The 27864-nt window shown below is 28.0% G+C and overlaps 1 protein-coding gene and 1 non-coding gene across 2 annotated transcripts in view; both read left to right on the forward strand.

Moving 5' to 3' along the window:
* Positions 1-10508, forward strand: part of LOC113376990 (patatin-like phospholipase domain-containing protein 2) — an 85991-nt gene extending 75483 nt beyond the window's left edge. The window contains exons 4-10 of the mRNA XM_026617139.1: positions 7646-7906; positions 8056-8231; positions 8815-8925; positions 9103-9354; positions 9425-9560; positions 9628-9775; positions 9940-10508. Of these exons, the coding sequence (XP_026472924.1) occupies positions 7646-7906; positions 8056-8231; positions 8815-8925; positions 9103-9354; positions 9425-9560; positions 9628-9775; positions 9940-10175 (1320 nt within the window). The 3' untranslated portion in view covers positions 10176-10508. The remainder of the gene's footprint in view (positions 1-7645; positions 7907-8055; positions 8232-8814; positions 8926-9102; positions 9355-9424; positions 9561-9627; positions 9776-9939) is intronic.
* A 1513-nt stretch (positions 10509-12021) lies between these two features.
* Trnaa-ugc lies at positions 12022-12093 on the forward strand. The gene has a single exon. It is a non-coding gene; the product is annotated as a tRNA-Ala (tRNA).
* The last annotated feature ends 15771 nt before the right edge of the window (positions 12094-27864 follow it).

Raw genomic sequence — 27864 nt, forward strand, 5'->3', positions numbered from 1 at the left:
CAAGAATACAATAGGGCGTCTTTGAAACTTGAGTAGATACTAACATAAAATTAGTTTTTGGAAAAACTAATGACATAAAAAATAAAATAAAATTAGTTTATGATGTTTGGAGTGGAATATTATTATTGTTTTATTATCACGAACAAAAATAATTTATTAAAAGATAATAAATGAAAGACAATAAAATCGTAAAAAAATTATTTACATTACACAATAAACTCAATGACGCACTTTGATGATCTGTTATTGTTAAAATAGTAATTTCTCTTATATTATTACTTTTTATTTTGAAAAATAACAATAAATCAATCCGTTCATTTGGAGTGTTCTTTCGCGCGAAATCGCATTGACTTTTGATACGCTGTTATCTAGATAGCATCATGACGCACATGATCCACCAATAAATAATAATAATCAGGATTTATTAATTGATACTCAATACTGTTGCACGTGGAATTGATAATTGATTTCGGTTTTAATAAATTAAGATTACCAATTGTAATATAATTGAATCAATTTATAATATAGCTTGTACTACGACTACGCCACTAAATGGACTTCCATCCAACATTTTTTTAAATATTTTTTTTTATTAATTACAATCTGTCTTTTATTAGCATAAGCCATTATATTTACTAAACCCAATCAGTTGTCACATCTCTCTATATGATATTATTATTATAATTTCTGTAATACGGCGAGTATTTTTAATAGTGCAGCAATGCCGTTTGAGGGCTATTTTAACTTGGAAACATATTGCTATATTTCCAAGTGAAAATCGTTGTCACTGCTGCCTGACAACAGGCTGCTCGAAGTGGGTATCGAACCCGGGACCTCTGAAACAAGTCCCGTCCCTCTTAATCGCTTACCTACGGGCGAGCCCTTATTGAAAAAAAAATCTATCTTTATGCAAAAAACATTCATTAATTATAGGATACATAGATATATTAACATCTAGCCTTTTAACTCTTCTTTCCACTCGGATGCCAAAATTCATATATATCTCGGAATTCGCGAGTGGAAAGGGTAAAACTTTGATAAATAAATGACATTGAATTACTGTCATATGAAGTTCCATCAAATATAAAATGGATCAAATAGATTTTACTTCAGGTCTCACTATATATCAAACTAATTCATAATTCCAGTAGGTACTATACTTCTTTATATTATATGTACATCTATCTTATAGCAAATATTAAAATGTTGATTTTATTTAACAAATCTTCTATTTTATTTATCTGCTGTAATATCAAATACTGAAGTTAGAGATTTGTTTTCTAATATAAAATTATTAGTTCATCTCAATCGTAATCAAAATAATAAAATCATCAGTTTTAGTTTGATAACTCTTTGATCATTTGTTTTTAGTCAATCAAAACTTTATTAGTCCTGTAGGAAAAATTGTGGAGAATACCACAAAATTAAACTTAAATACAGATAAAAAAGAAACAAATCTGAATAATAAACAGAAATTTAAGATAAAAATATAATAATAAAAACTGTGACGTGGTAGTGATTATTAACTTACTGTTAGACTTTGTCGAGTTGAAAAATGTTTTATTTGGCAAAATGTATGTTATTCTTCTAAAATAAAATTATTTTTAATATTCTATGCTTTGTCAGTAATTAATATCGAGATTAACTAACCCTTTAAATTCACCAGCCTAATTGAGATATTTTTAATTCTATTAGTAATTTTTTTTTTACCTAGGTCAAAGTACTGGTGAAAATAATAATTTTCACATAATTATCTCGGTGCACATGAATATTGCAAAAATAAACTCAATAATTGTGTTAATAAAGCATTATGAGGTAAAATTTTAAAAGCATCTAACTTGTTCGATCTGGTTTTCAAGCGTTCTAAAAAAAATCTCATGCTATTTACTGTGCCAATTTTTATAAATTCAAGGCTTTATATTTAAAATTAAAACACTGGATGTGTTATTTAAAAATTACGTATTTTTAAATTTTAAATTAAATACATGGTTTTTGTTCGAGTCACGGGACGTTGCAATTTTAATGGCACTTTTGAGAAAGTATCAGTAAATTAAATATTTTAATCATAGTCATTGTGAAAGTCAAGTAAATTGAAATAAAACTAATAATTAGTTACACGGAGAAATATTTAAGCCAAAATGTATTAAGTTAAAATTATAAAAAAATATATCAATTATAATTGTAGTTTATAATTATAAAATCCTTATATTCGTAGTTCGTACCATTACAAGTTACTCAGTTTTGAAAGAAGACCCTGCAATTTGATAGCATCGCTTGCAATTTCATAAAATTGTTTATTATAGTATATATGTGTTTAATATTCATATATTTAAATTAACGTGAATATTTTCAAGGCATTTCTTCGAAAATTCTATTATTGTAATTATATTTACACAAGCGCACTTGTATTATTTAAAATTAAAATAAACAAGTGATTATAAATGTAGTTTTGCCACATTCTTGTAGTCAAATTATAGTTGAAAATAATAACATATTACTTGCATGTGCTGTCATATACATGAACTTTATAGTTGAAACATAATATGAAATATTTTTTTTCCAATTTTAGGTAAAAAGTGAAAAAGTATTAGTTAACTATTTTTTACTTAATTGGTCGCTTGACAACCTGCCTTAATTAAAAATGTGTTCAAAATCCAAATTGATAACATTGTGTACAATTGACAGATATTGAATTTCGATCTAATTTTCTATCAATGCTAACGTGTGCAAAATAAACTATATTTATGCACACTATGCTAATTATTTCTCAACTAATTCATAGATTACATTTTAAATATCTTGTTACGTCTGTAATACGACTAAATCGAAAATCATAATTCATTTTGATATGGGAATGAGTAATTTTTTTTTTAACATGATCTGAACTGAACTGGTGAAGATTTATTCGGTACAATGTTAACTGATATTTTTTGTTGAAAATTCACGGTATATTTTTTATCTATAAGAATTTTGAGTGATTATTGCTGCCTTATCTTGTATCAGATACTTTTGAACTCAAAACAGTGTGCGAATAATTCGTGGGATTTTCCTTTATACATGCTTTTGTTAGAAATAAAATTTTTATTAACTTCTCGTGGGGTAAGTTATGGTAATCACAAAAAAAAAATCGAAAATGAAATTGTTTAAATATCTTTACGTTTCAGAGGTTTCTGAACATTCTGCCATACACTAGATAAAATGGATGTGTGTGTGCGTGTGCGCGTGCGCGTGTATGTGTGTGCGGATACAAATTTTCAAAATAATTCAATAAACATTCGATTTCTACTGATAGGGAGACGTGCTGATTAGTTTTTGGCAAAGGCACGTCTAGCCGTTTCGGAGATACGGGGCAAAAAGTGCCAAAAATGGTTTTTGAGTTTTTGAGATAACGGAGCGTCCGATTTAATTAATTCAAAAAATATTTTATTTGTATTGATGAAATGAACAACTGGTGATTTTTGTAATAAAGCAGGTCCAGCGTCTCCGAAGATCCAATAAAAAAACGTAAAAAAATATGCCATTTGGCGGTCAAAAATGAAAGTAATGAGAATAAAAAATATTAACATAAATTGAGAAAAATGAGAATAAAATATTAACATAAACTGAGGAAGGAGAAGAATAAAATTTGACAAAAAGAGAGGAGAATATTTCATGTATTTATATATTCTCAATCTTTTTTTATAAATTTTGAGGTAAAGGTTTATTGAAATTTCCTGTTCCCGATATCAGTAACAAACCATGATATTGTTTTTGCATCTTTTTTCTCAAAATAATAATTTCTCGACATGATGCCTGACATGGCACGAAACTTCATACATTCAAAGTTTTTTGATTGATTTTGCTCTAGCAAGTCTTAACGGTTTTATAAGTCATGATATGTAATTTATACACATTTTTTTATACCAAATTTACAGTTAAAACGGAACTTTGGACATTTCTATTCGATTCGGGCGTTATTGAAATGAATTGGATTGGATATTTCTAATAATGGCTTTAAAATTGCATCTATAAAAATCAAGTAACGAATTACTTCGAACTATTTTTTGTAAAAATGAACTCTTTTATTTTGTAATTGTGCAATAACAATTTGATAGAAAGTATTTGAATGGAAAGGGAACTTAAAATTCAAGAATTTAGCAATTTTAGTATCATAGATAAGATTAAGTTAAAATGCAGCTCAATTTTAATAATAAAAATAATATCTGACTAATTTGGATTCAATATAAAAAAATAGAGGAAATTAAAGAGCAAGAGAGGCTTCAATTGCAACAAGTAAATCATCAAGCATTTTTTACAAAATACAAATATTCGCATGTTTTTTAATGAGAGCTGTTATATTACATTTATCATAGATAAGGAAACTATAGATGTATGGCATAGTGCCTAAGGGTAAATTGCTGGAACTTCCCGTACCGAAACGAAATGTTTCGAGGAATATTAAATGTTTTCAAATAGATAGACTGTACATTTTATAAGTTTTTTGAATCATTCAAATCGTATGCTAAGTTTTCTCAAAAACTACATTTTTTGTATATTTAAGCTCTGCATCTTCGAACCTGCCTTTTCCAAAAACTAATCACCCAATCATTACAAATTGAATGTCTTTTGGATCATTCAAATCGGATACTTCGTTCTCTCAAAAGCTCGGGTTCTATTTTTCTGCACTCTTTGCTCCGTATCTCCGTAACGGCTGGACCTGCCTTTGCCAAAACTAATCAGCACATCTCCCTCTCATTTGGAATCAATTTTTTTTTCAACTATTCAAATCGGTTGATTTTGTGCGCCCGAAAAATTGGACGAAAAATTACACACACACACATCCATTTTTCTGAGATATGCCAAATGTTTAGAAACCTCAAGATGTGCAAATTTTTCATTTTCGATTTTTGGCCCATTATTATAACTTACCCTACGGGAAGTTAATAAGAAATTGGCATGTGTATTCATCCCTATATTATATTTGTGGCACAAGAAGTCCTAGTTAAAAAAAACAAGGTTAAGATGGTTTAAAATATGTTCCATAAAATCATTATCATTATAATGAGGAGTAGGTAAAAAATTGTTGTACCAAATGTCGGATGAGATGAAGCTACTGTGCAAAGCCAGGATTGCCAGCAAATCGGATAAATCATGACAACATTTAAACAAATCTTTAATAAAGTTTTGATTGACATAAAAAAATTAAAAAACAAATTTCAATTGATATAATTTTTTAGTCAATTTTTATAGAATAGAGGTGGAGCCAGCAATTACCACCTGTCTTTACCCAACTTTCTTCTTCTTCATAAGTATATTTTTTTTTTACAAAAAACAAATATTCAAATGTTTTCCAATGAAAGCTTGATATTACATTTATATTCATCCCGATATTATATTTTTAACGAGTATAATCTTGACGGTTGGTTCTTCTTAATGATGAAATAACTATATAGTGCACTGACACCGTACTCAAACATGCGTTCGATAATAATGTTTATATAGATATTGTTCATATTTCAATAATGTGTCATATACAAATATTGGCAGTTCACATCAGAAACAAAAAGAAAATATGTAGGCATGTGTGTAACATAGATAACACTAGAACTATCGAATAATAAACGATTTATTGTTTTCTTATTGAACAGGGTGATGATTAGAATATTCTCATGGTCATGAGTATGTAATAATTTAAAAATATACTGTGATATGATTAAAGTTAAACAAATAATAATTAATCTTATCGTTTTTTTTTCAGGTGAAATGACCAGTGATGTTTTACGTACGTGTCGTAAACGAAGCTAGGAAACGTTCTTTGGACCTTTGAGTCCTTCATTCAATATACAAAATGTCCTTTTGGAAGGATTACAAAAATTCTTACCCGAAGATGCTCATTTGAGGGTCAATGGAAAACTGCATATTTCCCTCACAAGGGTATACGACGGAAAAAATGTTATAGTATCGCAATTTAATAGCCGAGAAGATTTATTACAGGTGAATATTTATTTATAAAAGTTAGTTTTTTTGTATTAATTAAATTAATAGTTTGTGCTTAGAGAAACGTATTCAATTTAAGGGGATATTCTAGTCTAGAAGTTTTAAGAAGTCGATTTTTTTTATATTTTTGGAGTTGAACTATTCATGAATAGTGCACAAGAGGAGGCTCTTGATTCCTTCCTCAGCGAAACTTTAAAACGCCGTTTTTCTCGAAACTGTCTATTTCGATACGATGCCCACGATTTCTCAACTTCTACTGCAACCGATTTACTTGAAATTTTTGAGTCTTTTTTATAGACTTCTCATCAGTATGAACTACACTCATTCCCCAATTCCGTGTTTACTATTTAAAAAATCGAGAATATCAAAAAAAAGTTGTGAAATAAATTTGTTTTATTTTCCAGACATTTGTTTTTTTCGGATTTTGTGAAAAATTGTTTTTAACTTGCCCATAGTTCATACGACTGTGCCATTATTCTAGATTAATAATCTTTCTTTTTTCTTTTTTATTGGATTATTTGGAGGGCTAAAATCAGGGGTATGGTTTACTCCCATTCATCACCTGCTAGAATTAAACCTTTTTGATTGATTTTAATTTTTTTTTACTTTTATTTTTAACAGCAATCAGAATTTACAAAATTCTATGAGCTTTTGTGCTATGATTTTAATTTTAATGTTTTTTCTGCATTCTTAAAGCATTAATTACAACTTACAAAAGAAATGAATTGTAAAAAAATTGTTTGCAGTCTTTCCAAAAAACACATAAATTTTATGCTTCTGGACTAGAATACACCCTTAAAATCTACGTATCTCTAGCTTTAATTTTTTTTTCAAATATTTTACTCATTTCATATAACATATTTTCATTTTCCTTTATGTATATGTAATATTTGTCTTTTTATCACAAAATTCTGTATATTGAGTAAAAACATGTCCAAAATTTTTGCTGTGTTTCCTGTCAGATAAAATATTTATTACAGTGTTTATGTCCTGTGTGAAGTGTGTATCCCCCACATCAAGTTGTGAACATCGCCGGATCTCGTGTAGCCCCGCGTAATTTCATAAATTTCATCCAAAAATCAATTATACCGATTTTGAAATATCATTAATTTTCCAATTGATTTTTAGGCATTACTTGCATCTTGTTTTATTCCTGTCTTTTCTGGATTGCTTCCTCCACGTTTTCATGGAATCAGATATATGGACGGAGGATTTAGTGATAATTTGCCAACTATTGATGAGAATACTGTTACAGTTAGCCCATTTTGTGGTGAATCTGATATTTGTCCGAGGGATGAAAGTTCGCAGTTATTCCATGTAAGTTAAAATAGAGTAACATATATATCAAAGAATTGAATTATTTATGGCATTCATGAATAGTCACATCATATTTGTGGCACAAGAAGTCCTGGTTAAAAATACTATGTTAAGAAATGCGTTCCATAAGATCATAGGTGTAAATTTGTTGTACCAAATGTCGGACGAGGGAAAGCTACTATGGATTGTTGAGAAATTAGAATAAAATCCTGCCAACATTTAATCAAATTCCAATCGAGATACTTTTTAGTCAATATTTACCGAATAGAGATGGAGACAACGATTCCTGTCTGCCCTCATTCGACTTCATCCATGAGTGGGACTATATGGTAACCACTATGTTTTATTCCAGGTGAACTTTGCAAATACCAGCATAGAGTTATCAAGGCAAAACATTAACAGATTTGCGAGAATTCTGTTCCCTCCTAAACCAGAAGTTTTGTCAAACATGTGCAAACAAGGATTTGATGATGCCTTAAGGTTTTTACATCGAAACAATATGATCAACTGCACGCGCTGTTTAGCCGTTCAATCTACTTTTATAGTTTCTGACACTTTAGACGAAAGTATCGACTATGATCCACAATGTTTGGAATGTAAAAATCATAGACAGGTCAGTAGTAATAATCGTAGATTTTGCTTGAGTAGTACAACCAGAAATTATATATTGATACCTTTTTAATAAGGGTTTTTTAATCTATACCTATGCTATATGCAATTAACATATCAAGTCTATATTTTTTAATATATGCAATCTTCCAGGAGGCCCTCGTAGCAAATCTTCCAGAAACGGTTTTAACAGTATTCCAAAATGCCATTGATAGTGCAAATAAAGGATTAGTTAATTGGATGTTCAGACACAGAGGAATGAAACTCTTAACAGTGTTAAGCATACCTTATACTCTGCCAGCAGATATAGTTTATGCCACATTGACAAAGTGAGTATTATTTATTTGTTTATATGTTATAGTTTGTAAACTAGTTTAAAAAAATGTTTAATTATAAATAAACCACGCCATATGAAGTGAAAATTCTACGATTTGTTCGACGTTAATTGAAATGAGAGTTTTAATAGTTTTATTATATTTAAATTTTTAGGTCATGGAAGTTGGCTATTTATCTTTACAAAGTGAGTTTAGTATCAATGTTTTATTGTCAAAATAATATTAACTAACATATTTAGAGCTTTATGCGCGTTGTAGATATGGAATTCTATATAAAAACGAATAATTATGAACAAAAAAGAACATGGCACCATAGCATTTTGTTCATAATTTTTCTGTATTAACGAAATTTCATTCTACCACGTGATTTGGCTGTTAAATAGCACACGATCCAATATTTTTATGCACATGGCATGGAGTAAATAATTAATTTCTAATGTTGCGGTTATGGAGTGGTTTAGGTTTTATGTTAAGTTATATTTGTAAGGTTATAGAAATAATGCTTTCTGGCTGATTTATTAAGCAATGAATTTTGCTTATGCCCCAGGCTTTTACTAATGACTAACAATTTTGTTAGCCTTGTGGGCGACGTTGTTGAAACTCGTTCACTACAATATAAAGTGCTGGGAAACTCTATGATCCACCGCCAAATTAATAGATGTTCAGTCCACTATAACCAAAGGTTTAGGTAAGGAAGTGTTCCAATAAATCTTCAGCGTCCTGTCCTTCGTCTTAGCCCAATTATCTGAATAAAAGTAATTTTTCCATTGCTTTTGTGGTGTGAGTTGGTGTAGTTGTTTTATTTCAACGTTGTAAAACGCATTTTATACTAAAAATAAAAACCATTGTTTTATTACGATTCCAGGTTAATGTCCTCGGTGCCGTCAGTAAGTAACCAATTGTGGGATCTCAGTAAAATAATAATTGAACGACTTAATCTACTTCTTCATACTATGAATAACAAGACTCAAAAATTAACCGCTAATTTAACATGGCAAATGGTGTTATCGGATTTCCATAAAATGTCGTATTCTCGTACTCCATTTGATATCGAAGCCGCCAATGCTGTTGCTGCGCCTAAAAACGCCCTTCTTGATGTCACTTATTACTCAAACAAGTAAGTAGAAATAAAATTAATACTATATTTGATTGATGCGTTCATTTTACTGAAGTAAATATATTTTTAGTAATGAAGTGCTGACTACTCGCTCATTGCATCCGCAATCAATCTCTTCTGATAATGATACCTTCGAACAAATTCTGGAGGTAACAAAGTGCCACGACGCAGTAATGGCATATTACTACATGGATGACAATAATAAAGTAAGTATTATTTCTAATATATCTCTATAACAATTGTGGAGCAAAATTAACTATTTCTCACTTTCAGATCCAGGTAACTGAAATCTTCGACGTGACTGATTCGGATTCGCCTGCTTTACAATCGCCAGTTGAATGTGAGGCCAATAACCAATTGCAGTTTGATAGCGAGTGCGATAATACAGAATTGACGGGAGATGACAATGATTCTCTCTTAGGTATATTTTAATTAGTAGTTAAATTTCATAAAAAACAATACAAATCTGAGAACAATATATAGCCAGTCAACCAAACCAGCTAAGATAATGAAAACAATAAAAGTCCTGACATAATTGTTATCAGAAAGTATTTCCAGTTTAACTTTATTTAATTTTTTTTACAGCTATCGAATACGCTAAAGAAGGCTTCGAGTTCGATTTATCCGATGCGTCAGGAGACGACTTGGACGATTTGCCCACTAGCATATTCAGTGATCCTGAAAGTGAATGGTCTGCAGATCAGTCTAATGAGATTGATTATTCACTACATAAATCTGATTTAAGACCAGAAAGCGAGCAATCAAATAAAAGAAAAGAAGCACAAAGAAGGAGTTACTATAGTACAGTTATGGAGGTGTAAAAAAATATTGTTCAGTTAATTTGCTGTGTTAAAATTATCTCCAAGAAACTATACATAAACAGCAGTATGTAAGATCTCATTTGAGCTGAGCTTGTGATAGCTGAATACTGATGTGCCACTTGTATTAATTCTTCGTGAAAGCAATTTGTATTTTTTCCACTTCGAACATAAATTCACGGTTCATGTAAATATGGTTGTAAAGTGTACAAAATGAAGCAAGTGAATGATAAAAACTCTTATGTTAGTATTTTTAAAATCATCCAACGATCATGCCATTTGAAAACAGTGATAATTTTTGTACCATTCCACAGTGATATTTTTTATATTATCGTATACATCATCTGCCTTGCATTAGTTTAATTTTTTTAAGTAGACTATTATCAGCATATATATATCTATATTAAAAATATCTGTAAATATATTGCGCATATGTAATTTGGTGTATATGCATATGCAACAGAGTATAGGAAATGTTTTATAAATACTAAAACCTAGCATGTGTTATTTATAACCTGTTATGATTGTGATATTAAGTGAACTAATGATTAAATTTAAAAGAACTGTTAGATATATTAACAAATAGTTTATTATATACCAAAAGTATTTTAAGATTATGATATCTACCCACTAAGTGAGTATAAATTAAAAATATTCTTGTTCTGTGATCCTGATATTTTTTGTATGGTTCGCATCAGGCCTTATTAATGAATATTTAATATATTTGTATTTTTTAACCGAGAAATAAATTAATTATAGAAAACAGAAAACAGATTTTTATTTATGCTTGGTGTATTAATTTATAAATCCTTGTTCTGTTTTTTTTTATTTTTGTTTCAGAAAAAACGTGAAAACGTGTATATTTTTTATAGAAATAACGTCTCATAGTCATTTTAAATATTTTATAACATTCTCAAATGTGTAATTGAAGTAGAACGTTTGTTGGGCGCATATTAACATCAAATACAATAAAAAAACGCACAAAGTTTCTATAAACGTTGGAGTACATTTTTAGTAAGAAAAGGGGTTGTTTGCCAAGAATCATTGACGTTCTTTTTTTTTTCAGAAAAATGCGGATTTTCAATTTTAATTTTCGAATAGGTTTCAATTACGTCAAAGATTATCTTTCATTTTATTTTTTGTAATTCCAAATTTTTTTTACCATTTTATGATTTAGTTGTTTTAGTTATTATCAACGTAACAAATTATCTAATAAAATAAAAAAATAATAAAATTAAGCATACGAAATAAAAATAATTTATTTTCTTAATAAATTTATTGCAGTAAAGAATGTTTAAACATGTTTGGAAATATTTGGAATGGTCTTAGAAATGTTTACAATTTATTTTTCTTTTCAAAATCAGGATATGATAATACACTATTATTGATAAATTTTTATTTCTTAAGTATTAATTATTATGAATGAGAAATGTAGCAGAACCGAGATTGATTAAAATCTTTGCGATTGTGAAGTCAAATGCAAATAAAAAATGTACTTGAACGAGTAACACAGTTTCTTTTAAATCCATTTGTCTTTATTGAATTAATTAATATTTACGTCTTGATAATAATATACATTTGCATAAGGGAAGGTTGATATTTTTATATCTCAACCTTATGAGACAACCTTATAACAAATAAGTCGACATATATTTTTATAATACAATGTTGATATTATGTTTAGAACTAATTTAAATAAGATGCTATCGTCTAAAATCATTACACGATGAATATGGATTAGGTTACTAATTAAACTTTGTAGGGTTTGATGATAATGATGTAGACTTTTATCATCAAATTATAAATTGTACCTGGCATGCAGGTGAATAAAGAAACCTGACTACCAAGCGGGGATGTAGCTCAGTGGTAGAGCGTTCGCTTTGCATGTGAAAGGCCCCGGGTTCGATCCCCGGCATCTCCAAATATTTTATCCCATATCAATTTAAATTTTGTATAAAACAAACTAAACAATTTCTACATTATGTTTAGAATATTAATTCCAATTTGTTGCTTTTATTGCTGAGTGAGATATGGAATGTAATAAAATAATAATCATTAACTATCTTTTCTTACATTCATATATTATATCACTATAAATATAAAACCATAATTGTTTTAATAATAATTAACTTCCCGTAGGGTAAGTTATAGTAATCGCAAAAAAAATCGAAAATGAAATTTTTTTTATATCTTTACGTTTCAAAGGTTTTGAACATTTTGGCATGCCTTAGAAAAAATGGATGTGTGTGTTCAGATACAAATTTTCGTCGACGATTTCGGGAGCACGGATCAACCAATCTCAATAATTATAAAAACATTCGATTCGTGTTGATAAGGAGACCTGCTGATTAGTTTTTGACAAAGGCAAGCCTGGCCGCTTTGATGATACGGGGCAAAAAGAGCCAAAAATGGTAATTCAGTTTTTGAGAGAACGGAGCGTCCGATTTTTAAAGAATTTAATTCTTAGTACGGAAAGTTTCAGCAATTTTTCTTAAGGCACGATACCATGCACCACTAGTTTTATAATAATTGTCAACAAAGTGTCAGTGTCAACCATTATACACATTTATATAATGATAAATTATAAATTATATATTTGTAATAGCATTAAAAATATGTATAATATTTAAAAACAATAATGTAATTAAAGTCATACTTCAAATATGACATGATCGATTTGTCATTGTAATTAGCATTTAGAAATGAACGTTCATTAGAGAAATGAAGTGATTGTTGATTAATAAATTCTATAATATTCGTTGACATAGTGGATTATGGTAAACAACTTCTAAACAAATATTGTTTTCGCAAATTCACTCATCATGGAATTGTGTTTGAAGAACTTCATGTAATTAAAATTAACATAAGTTCATTGACTGCATGTATTTTTTTTTATTTTTTCGCTGTATTTCGCATGTATTTTTTTTATTTTATAATCTCATTCTTTGAACAGCTGTAATATCTGTCTTGTCTAAAAAATATTTTTCATTTTAATAACTTCAAAGATTTATAGAAACTACGAATAATACAGAAATAATTTCTAATCAATCAACTTACTAATCATTAATCTAATTAATCAATATTTTCTAGGAACAGGGTAAAATATTCTTCTGATTCACTTTTTCGTTAAATCAAGATTTGTCTATGATGTAACTTTAAAATGTTTATTTATCTATGCCGATTTCCTTGTTAATATCGGTACGCATACAACGTTGATTCCGGTGCTTGTACAACGACAGATCTCTATTCACATACACGACGACCAATCACATTCGGCCCGTATTGAAATGATTTCATCGAAAGCAAATGACGTACAGTTCTGCCGTAACGGATTTCCGTTGCATTTGTACGGATTTACATCCTAGTCGCGCCTAAAAAAGTTTAACTTAAAAACTCTCGTATTCATGCACCAAAGAATACAATTATGCTGATGTTCTTGATAAATGCCTTTAAAAATATCAGATTTCTAGTAATTCATTTTTGTAAACATTTCTTAATGAGAAGGAAAATAAGCAATAAATTTTTTTATTAAACTACTGGAAAAAAGTGCATTATGATTAGGTCAGAGAAAATAAAAAAAGAAACAATACTATTGAAATACATTTTGCAATTACTATTTATACATAATATTCTTTAGCTTTAATTAGAAATATGCAATCAAAGTTATTTGCTGTTTAAAAGCACTTTTGAGACTTAATTTCAATCAGTTTAGAATTGCATATACAAATAAAACTAAGGCAAAGCAAGATGTTTATTAACTTCCCGTAGGGCAAGTTATAGTAATTGCGAAAAAATCTAAAATCGACATTTTTGCATTTTTCGACGTTTTGAAAGTTTCTGAATATTTTGGCATACCTTAGAAAAAAATGGATTTATGTGTGTGTGTGTGTGTGTGTGTGTGTGTGCGGATACAAATTTTCGTCGACGATTTCGGGAACACCGATCAACCGATTTGAATAATTCAAAAAACATTCGATTCAAATTGATAAGAAGACGTGCTGATTAATTTTTGGCGAAGGCAGGTCTAGCCGTTCCAAAGATACGGGGCAAAAAGTGCCAAAAATGGTAACTCGGTTTTTAAGAGAACGGAGCGTCCGATTTTAATAATTTAAAAAACATTTTACTTGTATTGACAAGATGAAGAATTGATCAAATTTTCATGAAGGCAGGTCTAGCGTTTTCGCAAAAAAAAGTAAAAAAAAAGCCATTTGGCGGTAAAAAATGATCATTAGACATATATACATCAAATTATCAGATATTTTATAGAGATTTTAACAATAAGTAGAAATTTTGTTTACATTCCTATGGGTTCCGTACCAATGTTTATCCGTTAGACGGCGACGCGGCGCTTATGCGATTTGACATTTCGTCTCTATGCAGTTAAAGCACTACTAAAGATTGCTTTGAAAAAAGTTCAGAATTTCCAAAATATGTCAAAATAAAGAAAACTTTTTTTTTTTTCAAAAAAAAGTAATTTTTTTGTCAAATTTATAGTTTCTCAATAATCTAATTTTTTTGAAGTAAATTTTTTTCAACAGTGTTAATCTTTTAAAAAAAAATAATAATTTTTGGTACGGGAAGTTCCAGCAATTTGCCTCAAGGCACGATGCCATGCGCCCCACTAGTTTTATTATGTATATGCAAAATATGCCACATACCAGAAATCCTAAAAAGTTATTGAAAATGTAATACTTTGATTTCTATCCAATTGAGGTAAATACTTTATAACACCAGGAATAAATTTTTGAAAATTACTATTTATTTTGTAATCATTAATATCTCTCATTACAGATATGAGCCGGTGCCGGTGATAGTTCTGATTATTGGATTTGAAAATGTTTGTCAGTCGTCTGATAATGTGTAAGCCGGTGTTGTCGAGACGTCTTTAAATAACTTATATGAAGCAAATGCACGACGATGATTGTGATTATATTATGATTGAATTGTTGGTAGATAAATCGCTTGTAAACAAACCATATATATTCCTTTAAGTGACGCTAACCGAAAATAGTAAATTTTATCAGAAAACGGTGTCGCGGCTATGATGCGGACCATATTCACGAACTGTACTGTGGTCTTGGTGGATCAGTGATGTTCTAGTCATAAAGAAATATGCATCGGTAGAATATTTTAAGTTTTTGTGAATAATAAGTTATCGAGAATCTTCAGAAACAATGGCAGCAGGTATTTATTAATATTTAATAAATTTATATCGAAAAATTAAAAACGTGCAGTCTTTCATGTAGGAGAAAGCTAAAGCTTCATTTGAATTAACGTATCTACACCATCTTAGTGCTACTCTATGTTATGCTTGTTTTTTTCAGTAAATTATAATATTTATATAAAATCACATTATATTAAATATAACTATTTTTTGATTCACGCAATTTTATTATACTTTTATTATATTTATATTTTTTTTATTTTTTTTTTGTATGAAGATATGAATCCTTCAAAAGCATTTGATCAAGCATCATTGCTATATGAGAAAAATTCCTTGACTAGTAAAAAAATAAAAAGTGTTACTAATTAAATGTATTCTTTTCAATTTGAATCAAGTGTTTGAAATATTGTACATATATTTTAAATTATTATTATTATTATTATTATTTTTTATTTTCTTATAATTACAATCTGTCTAAATAGAAAGACATTGAGTAATTAGTTTGACAAATAACATAAAATTTTAAAAGGAAAACCCAGTGGTTCACCTTTTATTAATGCACTAAATTATATCTGAATCAATTTTTTTTTTAATTATTTAACATTATTTTATGAATAGTTTTTATCAAGCAAGGTCTCAATTTAACCACAATTATTAAAGGTTTCCAATAGCGGAATTTTTGTTGATTCCATTCTGATAACATTTTTCAATAAATTAAGTTTAAAATACCACACTTAGAATTTATATTTAAATATCATAATTACAATTTAAAAAAAAGTATTTTTAAGACAACAAATTTCTATTTTCGCGTAAAAAACAACTGTCAACAGAGTCATGCTATAATTTGCAAGCACGTATTGGAAACTACAACTGAAATTAGCCTATTTCTATTATAAAAAGTTTTTAAAATGCAAAAAAGTATTCCAAATATCTTAATATTATTCATACAGCTCACTAATTAGCATAAGTCCTTATTAATAATGGTCTTGAAAAATAATGAATTCAAAAGCAAATATTATCAAATTCGAATTTTACATATTACGACTTATTTATGGAACACAATTATAATTAATACTAGGGCTTAAATTCACAGCTATACTAATATGATATGTTTACACCAACTGAAGACATTATCAGGCTCTTGTTCAAATAGAAACACACGCAGATGAAACTCACACTTATTTATATAGATACTCTACATTGGCATATAATCGGTGATTATTTTTTTATTAACTTAAAAAAATCTGATCGAGAAGTGAGAATTTTTTACATATTTAGAAATATACCTAGTGGGGTTTCCTTTTATGAAAAATCGAGATTTAAAATTTCAGTTATGAGAATCTTCCTTTCGGGGTGGAAGCTATTCATTCGCTCCTAGCTCTACAATTTTTTGGAAATATTAAATTTAAATCTCTATACAACTATTTATTTAAAAAAAAATTAATTGTTTATTTTGAAATGCGTGAATAATTTTCTAGAGAAAGATTCTATAAAAACTAGAATGGATTTACACGATTTATTTTATTTAGACTTCACACGCCTAGATTATTTTCTCAGCACCTAAGACTTACTGTTAGTGTTTCCTTTTCCAACATTTTTTTGGAATTTTTTAATTTTACTGAATTATTTAAGTTAATTATATTGATGCATAATATATATTATAATAAACTAAGTATGTAGTGGATTTATATCAGTGCTTTCTTTTAGAGAAAATGACATTATTTTCTTTTCCAATATTTTGTAAAAAATTTTAACAATTTTACATTTTATATATTCAAAAATTAAAGTTTTGAACTTTCCGTAGGGTAAGTTATAGTAATCACAAAAAATCAAAAATTAAAATTTTTATATATCTTTACGTTTCAGACGTTTCTGAATATTTATACCTTATTGTTAGAGAAAATGAATGTACGTGTGTGTGTGTTTGAATACAAATTTTGTCGACGATTTCGGGAACAAGATTCAATCGATTTCAATGATTCAGAAAACATTCGATTCCTATTGATAAGGAAACGTGCTGAATAGTTTTTGACAGAGACAGGTCTAGCCGTTTTGAAGATACGGGACAAAAAGTGCCAAAAACGATTCTAATAAATCAAAAAACATTTTACTTGTATTGACGGCAGAAGGCAGGTCTAGCAGTTTCAGAGATTTAGTTTAATTATTATGTCAATGCATATAGTATATTATAACAGCTAAGTATGTATGTAGATTTGAATCAGTGTTTACTTATGAAAAAAATCAATTATTTATGAAAAGTTATGATGTTTATTAAATTTTAGTAACAAAATGGATTTAGACATATCAAAGTCAATTCTTATTTTTGATACTATAGATTTTTGTTCTACTATTTATTACTATTATATTTTTTTGGCTTATGTTGATATTCCTATAATACTCTAAAATTTGAAATCTTATCCTTTTCACATGTTTATATATAATTTTTATTTCATATAAAATATAGTAAATACAGCAATATTTACAACCTGTTATATTAAATTAAAAAGTTTAAACTTTCCTACATTTTTTTCCTAAAATAAAGTAAAAAAATATGAATACGAGTTTAGTTATTAAATATTTTTGAATTATAGGTTTGTCAATTTAAGTTATTTTATCAGAACGAAGAAAAATTGAAAGTGAGCTTGTAAAAGTAAAAATTAAGGAAATATTATTATATTAGAAAGTATGTTTAAATATTTTTTGCTAACTTTACTGCGTTATTTATAACACCAAAAAATATAAACAGGATTTCAGAAAAATTTAAGCAAATAATTTTTTGGTCGTACATGAAAATTTAACTCAATTTAATTGAGTGGGTCCTAGAGGAGGCCCTGGAGGTAATCAACTCGATTCAGGGAGGAATAGTGTGAGAAATTTCCCAAATACAATAAATAGAAAACACTAAAAATATTTAGAAAGTATGGCTAAATATTATTAGATAAATGTTTATGTTTTTATTGAAATATTACTACATATTTAATGATAAATTTAAAAACGATTTAACAAAATTTTGACAGATTATTTGGTCGTAGACAAAATCTTAGCTGTTCGCAAAATTCAGCAATTTAACTTTTACAAAGCGTACAGATAATGAAAAACAGTATTTTACTCGTTGTTTATGCGTATATCTGATAAAAATTTCTAAAACCAACTATTTTTCAAATGCATCCCAATTAAAAAAAAATTGAAGTTAAATACAAAACTATTTCTAAAAATTTACAAATGCAATGACTTAGAATTGAAAGATCTATGAATTGGTGGACACTATTAGATTAATGCATAATCTATCATTTCGGCTGAATAAAACTAAATGCAAGATAACTTAATTCAATTACCTAGAATAGCAACAGTCAAAGGCGGATAATCTAAATAGATCAAAAGTGTACATGGCATTTATTATAATATACGTCACCTTGTCAACCAATAAATAAATCTTTTATATCTTGAGCTCCAACTGTTGCCTTTTGAGCGACAATACGAGCATTCAATTATCAAATTTTTATGTTACTTCATAGTGGCATTAAAATTTAAACATGATAAAATGTTAATCTTCTAATGATAATAAAAAAAATCAATGAATAATGCGGTATTACAGAAACGTACGTGAGGTTTGACTCATAATAGGAAGTGTTTTCGCATAAAGGTGAAATTAAAGGTCGAAGATTAAGAATAGTTGACAATTTAAGACCTTTTTTAGAAATTGTGGAAGCTAAAGTTTTGTATATTTTCGAAAATAAAATTTAAAAATTTTATCTATTTTACGAAAGTTCAGTATCACGAGAACGAATAAGTTTTTATGTGCCCTGTCGGCTGAAAGGTTTTACAACTAAACGAACTGAGAAATCTAAAATTTAACAATTTTCAAAAATATTTATTATAAAAGCGAAGGATTTCTATTTGATTGTAACCTTTAAAATTTGGGTACGAAAAAGAACACTGTTTTTCATACACTAACTTTTATATTCTGCACTCAAGATGCATACATAGAAAAATTAATGAGAAGCAACAATAATAAATTTGAATGAAAATTGATATAAAACCTTTGATTACTAACAAGAAAATAAAGAAACCTAAAAATTTATATCTTTAACTTTCCGTAGGATAAGTTATTGTAATCGTCCACAAGTCGAAATTGAAATTTTTGCTAATTTTTACGTTTCAGAGGTTTCTAAGCATTTTCGCATACCTCAGAAAAAATAGATGTGTGTGTATATGTGTGGATACTATTTTTCGTCCACAATTGTGGGCGTACGGATCAATCGATTTAAATTCAAAGATTCAAAAAGCAATTCCTATTGATAGGGAGACGTGCTGATTAATTTTTGGCAAAGGTCGGTCCAGCCGTTTCAGAGATATGGAGCTAAATGTGCAAAAAATGGTAGTTTTATAAGAGAACAAAGTATCCGATTTGAATGATTCAAAAAACATTTTGCTTGTATTGAAGAAACGATTATTTTTGGGAAAAGAAATTTTTTTTGTTTCGTTTTTTTTTAATTCTCAAAAAAATTTTTTTTGAATATCGAAAATAATTCGGATTTTAATTTGCAATTTAGTTTATATAATTCTTAAAAATGTGAGAACATGTTCTTCGTTCCCGTATTTCATTATGGAAAGTTCCAGCAATTTGCCTTAAGGCATGATGCCATACACCATTAGTAATGTTTTTCATTATTCAATAAAATGTTGAAAAAAATATATATATTTTTTGAATAATTTTGTGAATATAAAATGTTGCATAATTCTGAAATTGATATTAATTTACGTATTAACAGAATCTAATAATCAATAAAAATGTGAGTTTCTTTAAAAATTCATTAATTCTGGCTATAGACAACAGAGTTTGAAAATGATGGATATAGAGACATTTCTTCAGGAACTAATTTAGGATACCCAATTTAATTATTATTATTATTATTATTTTATTACTATATTCGTTATTTTGTTTGTTAATTTAATTATTATAAAATCGAAAAAGCTCACTTCAAGTTTTTAATAATTAAGTAAATGTATTAATGCATGATATTATTTTATGTATTGTCAATAACAGTTCCTGAAGAAGGAGACATCCCTCATCTCCGGAACGTCGAATAGACATTTTTTTTTAAATAAATAAATTGTTTTTGAAGAAAAAAGAGGCCACTAGTTCAGATATATATATATATATATATATATATATACATATATAATTTATTGAAACAATATTGATTTTTTTTATAATTTTGCAATAGTACCAATCCCTGGATATTAATGCATTTACATTTCTATAGACAAACGCAAAAATGATTGAATGTACATATGCATATATGTATGTATATAATGCATATAAGTAATTAGTTAATCATTGCAATTAAATATTATCTTATACTTGCATACATATTATTTGTTCGAGTATAATTAATAATTTATTATGACGTTTTCATATGATATATCTCTGCAATACAATGAATTCAGAGTATTCCGGTTAAACAGTAATCATTTTTTTGCAACTAATATGTTTATTATTAGATACATAATAAATATTCACAATAATAATGCGCACTTAGCATTTCCTTAGTCCATTTGATCTTAATGGTAATAGCTGATATCTATAATTATATTTTCTTATTACATTTGCTCTTCGAGATGAATAACTGCTATTATACTCTTATCAATTAATTAATGGGATTTTCACTTCAAAGTTATGTTTTTTTTACTGAGCTATTAAACAAACGAGAAGTTCTTTGTAATCAGATTCTTGCGCAAATATAAAGATTACAATTTTTATTTATATGCTTTATTCTGTTTGCTTAACTCGTTTCGGAAAAATTTAAAAATTTATTACATAAAGGCTATTAATATTGGTGTATTTATGAATTACCTTTTTGTTACTTTTATCGTACGATTTTGGGATTAAGTTAAATTGAAAAGGCAATTTTACATTGATTATTTGCTAAGCTTCAGAGATAAAACAGATTCAATATCGGTCTTATAACAGGTGTTTTGACAATTTTATCGCCGAATATTTATTGTATTTAAGAATGCCCATTTGATTTTTATGACCATACCGATGGAATTAATAAAAACATGCATAGATTTGGAAACATGTTAACAATGTATAAAATATGAAATTTATCATTCTTCAGATAATAATAAATTCCTATGATTTAAAATATTTAATAAGATTTTTTCATTGCACTTGGATCACTTATAAAATTTAGTATAAAAATTTTGGATATGTTTATGGCAGCTCAAGCAATAACTCAAGTTAAAGTTAATAACCAAAGTGGAAACTAAAAATGAAAAAAACTATATTCGCGTTGTACATTCAGAAAATTATAATTTTTCACATTGTCACCAAAAGTTGAACAATATGCTGTATTGCTATATATCTCGTATGAGATTTTACTAAAACAATTTTTAACTTCCCGTAGGGTAAGTTATAGTAATCGCAAAAAAATCGAAAATGAAAATTTTTGCATTTCTCGACGTTTCAAAGGTTTCTGAATATTTTGGCATACCTTAGAAAAAATGGATGTATGTGTGTGTGTGTGTGTGTGTGTGTGTGTGTGTGTGTGCGTGTGTGTATGTATGTGCGGATACAAATTTTCGTCGACGATTTCGGGAACACCGATCAACCGATTTGAATAATTCAAAAAACATTCGATTCGTATTGATAAGGAGACGTGCTGATTAGTTTTTGGCGAAGTCAGGTCTAGCCGTTCCGAAGATACGGGGCAAAAAGTGCCGAAAACGGTAACTCAGTTTTTAAGAGAACGGAGCGTCCGATTTTAATAATTCAAAAAACATTTTACTTGTATTGACAAGGTGAAATACCGATCAAATTTTCATAAAGGCAGGTCTAGCGGTTTCGGAGATCTAATGAAAAAAGTAAAAAAAATGCCATTTGGCGGTCAAAATGATCATTAGACATATGCACATCAAATTATCAGATATTTTATAGAGATTTTAACAATAAGTATAATTTTGGTTTACATTCCTATGGGTTCCGTACCAATGTTTACGCGTTAGACGTCGACGCGGAGCTTACGCGGTTTGATATTTCGTCTTTATGCAGTTAAAGCAGTACGATTGCTTTGAAAAAAAGTTTAGATCTTTCAAAATATGTCAAAATAAAGAAAACATTTTTTTTTCAAAAAAAAAATTAAAAAAAAAATTAAAAAAAAATTTTTTTTTTCAAAAAAAAGTAATTTTTTTGTCTAATTGTTTGTCAAAAATCTTATTTTTTTGAAGTAAATTTTTTTCAAAAATGTTAATCGTTTTTAAAAAAATAATTTTTGGTACGGGAAGTTCCAGCAATTTGCCTTAAGGCACGATGCCTTAATTGCCTTAAGACAGAATTCCACTTACAGCTAGTTTCTAGTTTTATTATAATTTTAATTAATATTTTTTAGGCAGCACGATATTTAGTGCAAGACAAGTGCTGTGGTGTATGGTGTTCTGCGGATTCGCCGTTAACTATATGATAAGAATTAATTTAAACATAGCAATAGTGTCTATGGTCAGGCAATCGATCTTTATTGTGGTTAACGAAACAATTAACGAAAAATTGCAATTAGTTTTGGATTCTGGGGCGGAAAATGTTTCGGAAAGTTCATCCAGCACCCAAGCGCCTGGACCAAGCGAGATCTATCAGGAGGTAAGTGTAACTAATTTTTGTTTTATTTGCAATTTTCTATAAATACATTTTTGGTTATTGATTTTAATCAAACAGTTTTACAGTTGAGAAAAGTCTTAATTATTTGAGTCTCTATTCTCTATCTCTATTTTGAAAACGACTGAAAAATTAATATTATATTTAAAATGGAACCTATTTCTGCAAAATTCTTCGAATGGTAAAGATTTCAATAATAATTTTTTGTTAATAACGTCTAAATAATCAAATCTAATTAACTAATTGATCCCTATTTTGAAAGCGACTTAAATTAAATTCAAAAGCGCCTAAAAATTATTGTTATATTTTTAATGGAATCAATTTTTGCAAAAAAAAATGAAATTTAAAAATGTCATTAATGATATTTTTTTGCTAATAACGTCTACCTAATTAAATCTAGTTAACTCATCTTTATTTAATAAAAAATCAATGTTATGTTTGAAACAAAATCATTTTTTGCAAAATTCTTCGAATGGTAAAAATTTCGATAATGTTTTTTCGCTAATAACATCTAGCTAATTAAATCTAGTTAGCTCATCTTTATTTTAAAAGCGACTGAAAAATTAATGTTATATTTGAAACAAAATCAATTTCTGCAAAATTTTTTGAATTTTAAAAATTTCAATAATGATGTTTATTCTGATAACGTCTAACTAATTAAATCCTAGTTAATTTGATTTATTGTTCAATTAATTTTTTTTTTTTTTTTTTTTTTTTTTTTTTTTTATTTGACTTCGTTATATAACATTTGGTCATATACAAACATAATGAATATACATTAAGGATAAATACATAACATCTTATTACAAATTAATTATATAACTAATTTAGATTTTACAATAAATTCATATAATATTTTATAATTTCTTTCATTTCTTATTATGCAAATCCATGCAATTGGTTTTATTATACTTTTGTCGTCATAATATTTGTCCAGCATTTCTTCTCGTTGTTTATATACCTGCTACATTTCATAATAATATGTTCTATATTTCCGTCTTCTTCTCCACATTCACAGATAGCTGAAGACCTAATACCAATTTTATATAAGTGACTTGAAAATTGCCATGGTTTAATCTGATTCTACTTAACGTAGTTACAAATTTTCTATCTTCATTTTTAAGACTTTTAAACCAAGTTTTTTTTCTAATTTTATTCTCTATAGTCTTATATGTTTTTCCCTTTACCGTGTCATCCCAAATTTTTTGCCATTCCTCTTCCACATTTCTTTTACTTATGTTTTGACATCACTTTTCAGCATAATGTCCATTTTTTTCTCCTTGTTTCGTTGCTATTTTTGCTAATTTATCCACCTTTTCATTTCCCTCTATTCCATTATGTCCTCTGATCCACGTAATTTTTATCATTTTTCCTATCAATTTTATATTTTCTAACTCGCTTCGAATTTCTGTATAAATTGCTTCCTCAAAAAGATTTTTTTTGTTTATGCTTATTAATTTTTCTACACAACTTTTACAATCGGTATATACAATTGCTCTTCTTATGTTCAAGTTTTTATATATTTTACCGCTTCTCCTATAGCTACTAATTCCGCAGTATATACTGAAACAAAATCTGGTAGTTTTATCATTTTTTGAAATTCTTTATTCTCATGGATCATGGCACACCCTACTTCATTATTTTTTAGAGCCATCTGTGTAGATTTCCTCATATCCTCTACTGTTTATAATATTTGTCTCTTCATTATTATATTGACAAAAAATTGTTTACCTTCATCAAACCATAATTTTTTAGATTAACGTTGTTTTCATATATCTTATAGACATTAGTTTTCTTCATGAAATTCAAACTGTCTACCATAATATTTTGCTTATTATCCCAAAATTTATTATTCTCCATTAATTTTTCCAATTCTTCTAATCCACTAATAATATTTGGCTCTCTTCTTAATATCTTCTTATAAAATATTTATGGATTAAATATTTCCATCTTAGTTTTAGAGGTAATTCTCCACTTTCAACTAACATTGCATTTATTGGCGTGGATTTCATTGCGCCAATACATATTCTGATACATCTATATTGTACTTTATCCAACACCTTTACATGTGGACTACTGTGATAAGCAATGCTACCATAATCTAAAATTGGTCTAATCAAGTTTTATATAGCTCTAAACTCGTTTGTGGATGAGCACCCCACCATGTTTTGTTCACCACTCTTAATAGGTTTATCCTTTTTTCTATTTTCTTTTTAATATCTTGTATACATTCTTTAAATTTCAATTTTTGATCCAACTTGACTCCTAAAATTTATTACTATTTTTAACCGCTATTGAATGCTCTTCCGTACTAATATGAGTTGGTAAATCATTCAACCTATGTCTTGTGAATACCCCTATCGAGCTTTTCTCATCCGAAAGTTCCAAGCCTTTATCCCTCAACCATCCATGAAGTTTTTTAATATTTTCCTTCATAATATTAAACGCTAGATTTAAATCCCTTTGTTCTACATAAATGAGTATGTCATCGGCATATTGTATAATATTAGTACCTCTTACCAAATATTATCTATATCTCTTACATATATAGCATACAATAATGGGCTAAGTATACCTCCTGTGGTAGTCCTTTATTCACTACTCTTTCACCAATTATTTTGTTATCTTTCTTCACTATTATATTCCTTTCATATATATTAAATGTTAAGGCTGACACCAATCGGAATGGTAATCCTATTTTAATTAATTCTTGGAACATTATACTTGGAACGACATTATCATATGCCCCTTTAATATCGCAAAAGAGTGCCACCACATAATTATTTCTTGAAAATGCCAAATTAATATCAACCATTAATTTACATAAATTATCTTCGTACTCAGCCCCTCTTCTGAATCCGTATTGACTTTTAGATAATATTTTATTTTTCTCTACAAACCACTCCAATCTTCTTTTTATCATTAAATCTTTGGTTTTAGCAACACACGATGCTAGTGATATAGGTCTGTAATTATCTGTATTATCTGCATTTCCATTTGTCTTTTTAAAGAGAATTATATTATATTTATTCCAGTCTCTAACTATTTGTGTATCCAACCAGTACTTATTGATTAATCTTAATAGCACTTCCTTACCTATATTTGGTAATTCAGATAACATAACGTAATGAATATTATCTATTCCTGGTGCAGTGTCTTTTCTCCTATTCATTGCGACGTCCATCTCCCATATATTAAACGGTTTCATGACTTCTTTGATATAGTTTTTATCTTTCAAGTATTGCAATCTCATACAACTATCCTTTACTCCCATTGGGGCTATTTTATTCAATAACATATCTATCCAATTGTTGTCGCATCTTTTTATTTTCTTTTTCAGTATCTTCTCCAATATTTTTCAATCTTTTAATCATACTATATATTTGCTTGGTTGGTGTGTTTGGGTTCAGAGTTTTAATGTAGTTATCCCAGCTTTCTTTTTCTTTTGCTTTAACTTTGCTCTTACCTCATTTTTAACAAGATTACATTGTAAATAGTTTTCTAAGTTCATATTTTTCCTATATTTTTTTTCTGCTTCTCTCCTTTTTTAATTAAGGTGTTACATTCTTCATCCCACCAAATTTGTGTTTTTATCCTTTTTTTTCCTATTCCTTCAGTTTTGGGATACTTTCATTGCTGCTTCATAACAATATCCACAAAAGTGTCATAATTATTTCTTTTTTTGAAATCTTAATTGTTTCAATTTTCTCTTCAATTTCTTTTCTATATTGCTCCCAATTAGCCTTACTACACCTCCATTTTCTATTAGATGTAGTTTCATCAAAGATCTTTTTTTCATTTAATTCCATTATTATTGGATAATGATCTGAGCCTAGATCATCATTATACATATCCCATACTATTTTATGTGCTATGTCTGAAGAGCAGATAGTAATATCAACTATTGATTTACATATTCTATTACTAATTACTTTATTATTATCGTTTAATATAAAAAGTTGGTTCTCCTCTATCGCTTCCAGTAGTCTACGTCCTTTGTATCTTCATAGTCACAACCCCAAGCTTGACTATGGACATTAAAATCTCCTCCAATTATACAGGGTTTTTTAATTCCATTCAGTACACTATTCCATGCCCTTCTGAATATTAGCCTTTGGTGAAACATATAATGATACACATACTATTTTCTTACTTCCTAATAATATTTTCTGCAGCACACATTTGACATAAATCCATATTAATGTATTCCCTATTAATTTTATATCTTTAAACTTCATATTTTATTAATCAATAAGCAGTTCCTCCTTTTCCATCTAATCTGTCTTCTCTAATTATAATAAATTTTTAAACTTGTATTCCTGAGTATTTTAAACAAGTCTCAGATATCACAATAACATCAATGTTTTCTTCATAAATAAAATTTTCTAAACTTTCTCTATTTGACGGTAAAGATCTTGCATTCCATTGCATAATTTTAATATTTTTATTTTAAATTTTTCATATTTAAAATATTAGTTTTATTTTTTTCCATAATAACTCTTACTTGCCATAATTTGTTGTTGTTGAATTTAATTATTATTTTAAACTATTATTCCGTACCTGTATCTTCAATAACATTGCCTATTTTATTAGTTTCCATCACTGCTTTTTCAGTACACAATGATTCTATTTCTTCTTCCAGGGCTGTCCATATATTCTGTGTGTTTTATCTCTGTTTAAAACTTAATCTTAGCCTTATTTTGTTAAAATTTCTTTGAATTGTTGCTTCATCTTCTTTTTTTTTTCTTTTTCATCTTCATTTTTATTTGGGTTATTTTCTTCACTATTGTATTCGTTACTTCCTTTCTCCTTTCCTTGTATTCTTCTCTGCATTTATTCTTTTTTGTCTTCCTTCAATTCTTAATGTCGTGTGCTTG

The sequence above is a fragment of the Ctenocephalides felis genome, unplaced genomic scaffold (assembly GCF_003426905.1).
Source record: "Ctenocephalides felis isolate EL2017-DRISC unplaced genomic scaffold, ASM342690v1 CF-g0.4_SCAFFOLD_01886, whole genome shotgun sequence".
In the NCBI taxonomy this organism is placed as follows: domain Eukaryota; kingdom Metazoa; phylum Arthropoda; class Insecta; order Siphonaptera; family Pulicidae; genus Ctenocephalides; species Ctenocephalides felis.